The 9,127-nt window shown below is 34.6% G+C and overlaps 2 protein-coding genes across 3 annotated transcripts; one reads left to right on the forward strand and one right to left on the reverse strand.

Annotated features, from left to right (window-relative positions):
• Positions 1 to 255: 255 nt before the first annotated feature.
• On the forward strand, positions 256 to 2,323 carry LOC122605177 (E3 ubiquitin-protein ligase SIRP1-like). Of its 2 annotated transcripts, none has more exons than XM_043778073.1 (2): positions 256 to 322; positions 1,073 to 2,323. In XM_043778073.1, the coding sequence occupies exon 2, from the start codon at positions 1,105 to 1,107 to the stop codon at positions 2,182 to 2,184; it is 1,080 nt and encodes a 359-aa protein (XP_043634008.1). In that variant the 5' UTR covers positions 256 to 322; positions 1,073 to 1,104; the 3' UTR covers positions 2,185 to 2,323. The 2 variants fall into 2 exon arrangements, with proteins under 2 accessions (XP_043634008.1, XP_043634007.1); XM_043778072.1 differs by lacking the exon at positions 256 to 322 and adding an exon at positions 635 to 722.
• Positions 2,324 to 4,941: 2,618 nt separating this feature from the next.
• On the reverse strand, positions 4,942 to 8,694 carry LOC122603218 (pyruvate kinase, cytosolic isozyme). Its single transcript, XM_043775865.1, has 3 exons — positions 8,254 to 8,694; positions 6,453 to 6,914; positions 4,942 to 5,972 (listed from the first exon to the last, which is right to left on the reverse strand). Exons 1-3 carry the CDS (start codon positions 8,503 to 8,505, stop codon positions 5,160 to 5,162), a joined length of 1,527 nt encoding a protein of 508 aa, XP_043631800.1. The 5' UTR covers positions 8,506 to 8,694; the 3' UTR covers positions 4,942 to 5,159.
• Between the last annotated feature and the right edge of the window lie 433 nt (positions 8,695 to 9,127).

Consider the following 9,127-nt stretch of genomic DNA (forward strand, 5'->3'; position numbering starts at 1 on the left):
GTTTTAGTGAAATAAATGGATGAGCTGCCACTTGGCATTTATTAAAAAGAAATTAGTTAATGGGATGATGTATCGAAATCTTCCCATCTATTTTAGAACAAAATTAATCCCTCAAATCTAGACATCAAATCCAATTCTTTCAATCTAAACCCCAAAAATTTCAAAGAGGGAAATTTACTAAAATCAAGAAAAAACAACCCCACAAATTTACTTCATTTATTTACCCCATTCCATTTATTTAACTCAATAACAACAAAAAACTTCAAATTTTCAAGGTTTGGGGAAAGACAATCTCACCAAATCCATCTCCCTCTTTTCCCTGGTAACTTCTCTTTACCCTTCTCATATTTTACTCTTTTAAAGATTGGTAAAAGAAACAAATAAATGGTCGTTGAAAGAATTTACTAGATTTCAAACCAAGATTTCCAGAAACATATATCATATATGATATATTTAAGTTAGGTGTTGGTCAAATTGTCAAAAAATAAAAAATAAGAAATGACATCTTATTCAATTTTGTTGTCTGTTATCTATATTGTTCTGGATTCTTCTTTTCTATTATCTACACCTTGCCTATTCGCATATATAAGCTTCTGCCATATTAAAAAACCTCATATTACACATATATATATTTCATTATTATAACAACATAGGAAAATAATTTTTTGATATTTGGTCTTGTGAATACATTCTCTACCCTCTTGATCATCTTTCATTACAAGGTTAGCTGCTTCTTTTTTCTTATAATTTTATTTTTTATAGTTTTTTAAACTTAATATAAGAAAGTTTATAATTATATATATGTTTTTTTCTAACTGCCTAATTTCTATTAAAAAAGTATTGGTTTCTACTAAAGATTTATTTTTTTATTTGTTCAATTATGTTATTTGTTAACCTATGATTATAAATTTTAGGAATCTACTTTGTGGGTATTGATTTGTAATAACCTGTGTAATATAAAGATTCAAAAAGTAGCAAACTTTGATTATAAATGTGGCCAATTATGAAATTAAAGATGATAATATGTTCAAGATTTCTGATGGGTATATTCTTGATTCAAACAAAATTGCAGAAAATTTAAGTAAAGGAAATAGAAAGAGAGAGATGGAGGAAGAGAGAGAGTCAACAACAAGATATTGGTGCTATGCATGTTCTAGAGTTGTTAATCCAGTTATGGAAGTTGAATCACTCAAATGTTCACAATGTCAAGGTGGATTCGTGGAGGAAATGGGTAGCGTTCGGGGTCAGAACCGCCGTTCTGACCCTGAACCCGGTATCTCATTGTGGGCCCCTCTCATGCTTGGATTGCTCAACTCCCCTCGTGGGAATCGAGGATTAGAGGAGGAAACAAACCAAGAAAATGGTCATGGTTCTGAACAACATAGTCAGCATGAAGGACAGCAGCAGCAGCAGGAGCCGGGCCCTGAAGTAAGGAGCAGGGCCAGCGCTGCTGCTCTCCTTCATCTTTTACATGGTATCAGAGCTAGTCTTGCAGCATCTGCACCTCAGAATAATGAAGAGGGTAGAGGAGAAAATAACCGTGACACAGAGCGAGAACGTGAACGTGAACGTGTTATTTTTATTGATCCTTTTAATCAGACTATAATTGTTCAAGGTGGTGGTAATACTGGCAACCCGTTTGATTTAACCAATTCGGCACAAAACAACCCTTTTGGTTCATTTGGTGATTATTTCTTGGGACCTGGTTTAGAGCAACTTCTACAACATTTAGCCGAAAATGACCCAAACCGATATGGTACCCCACCGGCCCAAAAAGAAGCGGTAGAGGCAATGCCAACTATAAAAATTGAAGAGGATTCTGTTCAATGTTCGGTTTGTTTAGAGGAATTTGAGATAGGGGCTGAAGCACGACAAATGCCATGTAAACATAGCTTTCATGGTGATTGTATCTTGCCATGGTTAGAACTTCATAGCTCTTGTCCAGTTTGCCGTTATCAATTGCCTGCAGACGAGTCAAAGGTCAACCGCAATCAGGACGGGTCAAGGGGTAATTTGATACATTCAAATGGTGAAACAAGACATGGCGGGAATAATGAAGAAAGGCGGTTTTCTGGTAGTCTTTTCTGGCCCTTTAGTTTGTTTTCACCTAGGTCACCTACTTCAAGGGAAAATGGGTCATCGCCACGTGTCCAAGAAGCTGATCATAGGGAAGATGGTCTCTGAAATGTTTGTTGACTTTGACTTTTTTCTAGAATGGGTTGGGGTGCCAAGTCAAGTTTTTCTCTTTGAATATTCTGTCTATAGTATCCTATCCTATCCTGTCAAATATTTCAATGTGCATAAAGAAATAGATTCAACTCAACATTCTTGGTTTTTGATCTTGTATAGATTTTGATGTGGTGAATTGATGGATGGAGGGATGAATTTATTTATCCTTTTAATTTGCTGTGCTTTTGCAATCATTATTGTTGTTGATCTAATGAATCTTGAACTTGTTTTAGAATCTGCAATTAACTAACCATGAAACGTATGCGGTATAAGGAAAGGCTGTATGAATACTGAAAGCGGTTTTGGAACCAAGAATTTGGTACGAAAAATTTGTTACTGTATTTAGTGAGGGGTTTTGGGGGGTTTTCAGTATCAGTTTTTTCTGGTTCTAGTATAGTTTAGTATCTATGCATAGTAGTTAGTGGTATATATGTATTGACAGAGTAACAAATTTGTTTTAGGAGTCTGATTTCTCTCTTGCTATTTTTCAAGAGATTATCTATCTCGAATTGGATCCTTTCATAAAACCATACTGCAGATCAGTTCATGCTAAAAGAAGCCACCACTTGACCTGCCTCATTCAAACTCTTGTTTCTTTGTCAATTCTGCACTGTTTGATATTCGGAACAGATCAGCTAGGTTGGTTCCTCGCATGATCTCATGTGTCCAAGAGTTTATACATACCAACAATGGTCAGTAGGTTGCACATACTAAAAATAGCAGTTCCTTATGGAAAAGGTCCCTTTTATATACCTGTAAATGGCTAAATCGTCTTTTGAACAATATTATATGCCGTCTTTAGAGTGTACGTTTGTCTACTACTCTTTGTTAGAGACCACCTATAAGGCTCGTTTTGAAAGCTCGTGCATAGTGGTGTTTCCAGGATAAAAGTTCGTAGGGGGAACCATAATCCAAACATAAAACTTGAAAGCATAGATGCTTTAGCAATGAAATTAATAAAATGCCACGTCCATTACCTTAAGGTCCGCGTCAACAATTTTTGATCTCTGCAATATCCAAATGCACCAAAAGGATCTGTAGCATTAGTAGAAAAAACAATGCAACATCAAACAAAAAAAGCTAAGGATTTTTTTTACAAGCCAATAAAAGCAATGATTTTTTGCCGCGTTAGCTGCCTGAAATTAATCACCCAAACGTTACCAAATAAGAAAGGTAAACTTATAGGCTGGAAAAAGAAAATAATAAGAAGCAAGCACCATAGAACTGTTGATCTTACTTAATAGTGTTCAATGTTCTGAGAAGCACACGCTTTACTCCCTTAAGAATGTTCAACGACTTCGTAACTTCTGCTGTTACACGTGAATAAGACATGGGCCATCAAGAATTCAAGATTAACTTGCAGGGAAATTAGGAAACTAAATAGTCACACTGATTGAAATCAACATATTACGACAAAAGGTACAGAAGTAGACCAAATAATTACCTGCTATATTCTTATTCCGTGGAACATCAACTAATAAAATCGGGCCTGCAATGAAAGTTCCACCAATTCCTATCACTATGTAATATAAAAACAAAATTAAGGTAAGGATTGAAAGAAGGAAATAAAACAAAGTGTCTCAATAAAATTAAACAATTGAAAAATTAACATCTGATTCCTTCTCGAACAGATGATCAAGTCATCAAGAAATGAAACCAAAAGAAACTCACTTGTTTTTGGATATCCAAAAAGGAAGAAGGCAAGGGTATTGTTAAGTGCATCATACGATGCCTCTTTGGACTTGCCACAATCAATTAAAAAAGACCAAGTCATCTATTGTGATACTGGTTTCAGCAATATTCGTAGCCAGCACTATCTTTCTCACACCATGGTCTGCCTTGTCAAATGTTACCTCTGTGTGAATAAGAATCTGGAGGGATAGAAGAAGATTGATGGCACTGTAAGCAAAGGCTGGTATGAGTTTAGTGCTATCTAATTCGTCTTCACTGCCAACATCACATTGTCAGATGATGATTCCTCATGACGGAACAATTGGTAACCCAAAATACCCACAGGCAGGTTTCAGTTTCGTGGATCAAAGTACTCAATAGTTTCTGATTGAAATTGAAATAGAAGTATTCCAATAGAGATGGCCGGATGGATGTAGATCTATTGTTAAAATCTTGTCAAGAAGGTAAGTTTTGGGGAAGCAAGAAATGTTTGACAGACGAGTTGAGTGAAGCATACGGACATGCTGCCACCTAGCAGTTTTTTAAAATAAAAAAAAATGTATTGGGATCCTTTTTTATCAAAAGAAAGATACGAGCAGCGTGTGTGGTTTCATGAGGACAGTTTACTTATTGATTAACGAGCAAAATGTTTGTCGCGAGAGATACAATAAAGATCAATAACATCATTTTCAAAATTTATGTTTTGTTTTTCTTGTCTTTAAGATATTCAGATTTTATTTAATTCAACAAACTATGGTTTTAAGATAATCAGATACTAGATTTATGTCGTGTACTGTATGTCTGTATTCATGTAAAACGGTTAAATCAGAATGATGAGATATCATCCACCACATATGCAGGCAGCATGTTTCTGCTATGTTCATATCTATGAACTAGCAACCCTATATTTCGATAAAATATCATCCACCACATGCAATATCTCAAATCTCAATCATTCAATATAGCATCAAAGAAAAACATCAAAACAAAGATCGGAAAATGGACAAACCATGACTGGAATCAATACCTCAGTGGTTAATATTTGAACAAAAACATAGCATGATTGTCATAATATATCATTAATAAAACTAGCAACAAAAATGCCTTAATACGCATTGGAGGTTACATAAAGTTTCTCATCAAAATAATAAGTGCAGATCAGTTTGCCGATACTAAATCGACTATAGTTTGCTGATATATTAATAGGGCCAACACGGGCAAAAATTGGCAGTCTGGTAAAAGCAAAATCAGAGCAAGAATTACTTAACCGTAATGATCTTGATAATAGATGAGGTTCCAACACGATGAAGAGCCACAATAGCATCACCGGTCTTGCACAATCCTTTCTCTTTAGCATGCTGCAAGGCAAATTCTATTGCTTCCTCAGTCGATTCGTCATCAGAAGCTCTAGCAGACCCTGCACTCAAAATCGGGATCAAACCCCTGAAGATTAGGCTATGCCTAGCTGGAGACTCATCACTGCATGACCAATCAAAAGAATCGGTCTTGATCTCAGGAACCACCACAGACAGTATAGGCATTCCTGGTCTGTACTTAGCCACAAGTTTTGCAGTGCTCCCACCTCTGGTTAGAACCAATATAAGACTTGCTTTGGATGAGATAGCAGTTCTGACAGCAGAAGAGGCTAGGCTTTCGAGTGGACTCATAGGCACAGGCACATTTGCAGCAATCCTCTTGAAAACATCTTTATAGTCTATTGTACTTTCCGCTTCCAAACAAATCTTGGCCATGGTTTGAACTGCAAGCTCTGGGTAGGCCCCAGCTGCGGTTTCTCCACTAAGCATGACGCAATCCGTTCCATCTAGAACCGCATTTGCAACATCTGTGGCTTCAGCACGAGTGGGCCTAGGAGACTTGATCATTGACTCCAACATTTGCGTGGCAGTTACAACCGGCTTTCCTTGTAGGTTGCACTTGTATATCATGGTTTTCTGAGCTAGAAATATTTTCTCGATTGGAATCTCCATACCAAGGTCACCACGTGCCACCATAAAAGCATCAGAGTTGGCTAGGATTTCGTCAAAGTTGGCAACCCCTTCTTGATTCTCAACCTGGCAAAGATTAAAAACATCATATATTAGGGGGAAGATTTCAGCCCAAAATGGACAAAACTAGCACTTTGGCCTTTTTGAAATCTTTTAAATATGTTCAGCCAAAACAACATATTTAAATAGGAGCGGACGTGCAAAAACTGAATAAAACTAAATTACTATCTGCTTGTCAAATGGGGCTGAATCAGGGTTAAGTTGACTCGTTAACACATCTTTGTCCCTTTACTAGATATGTATGTAAATAAAGAGTAATAAATATAATCAAAAAGTTACAAATTAAAAGGTTATTCTACTTTTGAATAGAACTATGCATAAGATGTCTTAGCATTAACAACCTAGAGACGTTTTTAAAATCAAATGTTTTGACCCAAAACATATTTTTATCCCCAATCCGCCCATCTTGCCACCTCTGTTATCATTTACAGTAACATGTTATAGATGAAATCAACCCTCTGCTTGGGAACTAAAAAACAAACACACCTTAGACATTAGAAGGATGTTCTTTGCATGTTGTCCCAGCAGCTTGCGAACCTCAACCAGATCAGAACCTTTTCGAACAAAGGAGAGAGCTATCATATCAATCTTATTAGGAACACCCCATTTCATGATATCTTCTTTATCTTTCTCAGTCAAAGTAGGAAGATCAACAATCACTCCAGGAAGATTAACATTCTTTCTTTCACCAAGAACCGCAGTGTTCTCACAACGACAACGAACTAAGCCATTTTTAGTGTCACAAGACAAGACAGTGAACGAAATGGTGCCATCTGAACACAGGATCACACTTTGTGGCTTAACGTCATGAGCTAACTTCTTGTAGCTCATGCAGATCATCTCACTATCTCCTTTAATAGTGTAATCAGTAGAGATAGTGATCTCTTGACCTTGTTTCAGTTGAACCGGCTTACCATCTTTCAAAAACCCAGTTCGAATTTCTGGACCCTAAAATATAACAAACATAATTAGTCCAACTTATGTGTACATAAGCGACTCATCACTTACAAAACAAGTTAACCAGCTTATTTCCTTTACTTTCTTCATCAAAAAACACAGCTTATAAAAAATGTTACACTATTGCTAGACGTCTAAAACGTTCAATTATACTCGCAATTGTATCATATTAAGCTATAGAATCCAGAAAAGTACGTATTTGTATGACAAAGAATAAAGTTACAAGTTATACTCGACAACTGCTGCCTATACTTGGTTAAAAAATATTATAGCAAAAGGCATATCATACTTGCTTATTTGTTAAGCACCATTCAATGACCATACAAAAAATAATACATTTTTTTTTATCATTGATATATACTTAGTGTTTGGCCTAAATTCTTATTAAATATACCATTCCACATGTGTAAGAATAAACATAACAAGTATCAACACCAATCATAAACAGACAAATGGAACATTTATGTTCAACCAATAAAAATTAACCAATAAGAAATCAGCATATGCCATATGGGTTTTAAAAAAGAACCAATAAGACATAAAGGGAACAGATGGACAAAATCAAATAACCCCACATGAAAAGAACCTAATTTTTAACTACATGGTGGAATTGAGTACCGTTGTTACTTGTTAGATACATTTTTTCTTTCAAAACAACCTAATTTTTTTTTTAAAAAAATTAACAAACTATGCATACTAAAGGTGTGCAGCCATACCAAACCTACCATTATCATCCTGTATCAAAACTAAAAATTCAAATATGTACCGAATTCCATATATCAATGGTGCCGGTTTTGGACCAACTTGTTCATGCCCAGAACATTTTGTACCGTATTCTAACCTAAAGTTTTAGGAAAGCAACGGTTCCAAAAACCAATTCCAACCGGTCTAATCCGATATATATATATATATATATATACATGGTTTCACTATAATTTTACACATCTTAGAAAACAAAAACTCAGAAACTATTTTGTTCTCATTTTAAATCTCAAAATTATATAGTCAAAACAAATAAGAACCAGTCAAACACCCAAAAAGTTGAAAACCCACAAAACCAGCCAACAAACCAATATTAACATACAATATACTTGACTTGAAAAACACGCAACAACATAAATCAATCAATAAAAAATACATAAATAAAAAAAATGTAATTTGTGCCGTCTTAACAATAGATCAACATTCTAATCGAAAAATGAAAAAGGTTACCATGGTTTTTCACAAAATATACATTTTTCAACTTTAGAATTAGATACTCAACTAATTATTACTTACAAAAAAAAAAAAAGAAAAATTAAAAAAAGGAAGAAAAAACAGGGGAACTTACTTTGGTGTCAAGCATAACAGCAGCATTAATACCAGTATTTTCCATAGCAATCCTCAAATTATCCAAAGTTTCTTGATGATATTCAAAAGAGCCATGTGAGAAATTGAATCTTGCAACATTCATACCTGCTTTTAACAGCTTTTCACACATTGGAACAGACCTTGATGCTGGTCCTAATGTACACACTATCTTTGTTTTTGGTCTCTTTGTTCCTATTTCTTGTGTTTGATGGTCCATGTTCATTTGATCCATCTGGGTATTTTTGTTTTCAAGATTTTTTTGAGATTTAGTAAAAGAAAACAGAAATTTTTTTAGAGGCGGCTGTGTGTTTTTACTTTTTAGAGAATTGTATGTATGAATATATATGAATGAATTGGAGGGTTTTGTAGGTGGGTTTTATAGAAAGAGTTTTATTTATTGTTAAAAGTTTGGAAATTGGAAGAAAGGGAATATGGGTTTACTTTTGGTAATGGTTTATTTTAATAATATACCATTTGTTTGATGATATGCTGTTTTATATATAAAAAAAGGTCATATAAAATAGTAATTATATATTTGGAATAAATTGATATCTTATTCTTGAAGGTGTCCTTTTTTATTTTATTTCTTTTTCTCCAAGCTAGTCTTTTGAATGTTCGAGAAGGTGTTTTTCAATTACTAACATAATGGCTTTTTGGTTTTGACTTTTGACCATTTAGAAGTTTGACGTGGTTTTTCAAATGACCAAATGTTCTTTTCATTTCTGTTTGATTTATGAATGAGACATGGGATTGTGTTATGTTTGCTTGTTTTCGCATTTTCCTATCTTGAATTTCATTATGAAGAATCCAAAGTCTCGATACATCATTCGTTTTTATACTATACATGTTCTATT

Source organism: Erigeron canadensis, chromosome 6 (assembly GCF_010389155.1).
Source record: "Erigeron canadensis isolate Cc75 chromosome 6, C_canadensis_v1, whole genome shotgun sequence".
Taxonomy (NCBI): Eukaryota; Viridiplantae; Streptophyta; class Magnoliopsida; order Asterales; family Asteraceae; genus Erigeron; species Erigeron canadensis.

Coding starts and splice junctions, on each gene's coding strand:
- LOC122605177 (XM_043778073.1), top strand. CDS start 1,105: ATGGAGGAAGAGAGAGAGTCAACAACAAGATATTGGTGCTATGCATGT.
- LOC122603218 (XM_043775865.1), bottom strand. CDS start 8,505: ATGGATCAAATGAACATGGACCATCAAACACAAGAAATAGGAACAAAG. Junction 6,915..8,253: donor CTGTTATGCTTGACACCAAA/GTAAGTTCCCCT, acceptor GTTATATTTTAG/GGTCCAGAAATTCGAACTGG. Junction 5,973..6,452: donor ACATCCTTCTAATGTCTAAG/GTGTGTTTGTTT, acceptor AATCTTTGCCAG/GTTGAGAATCAAGAAGGGGT.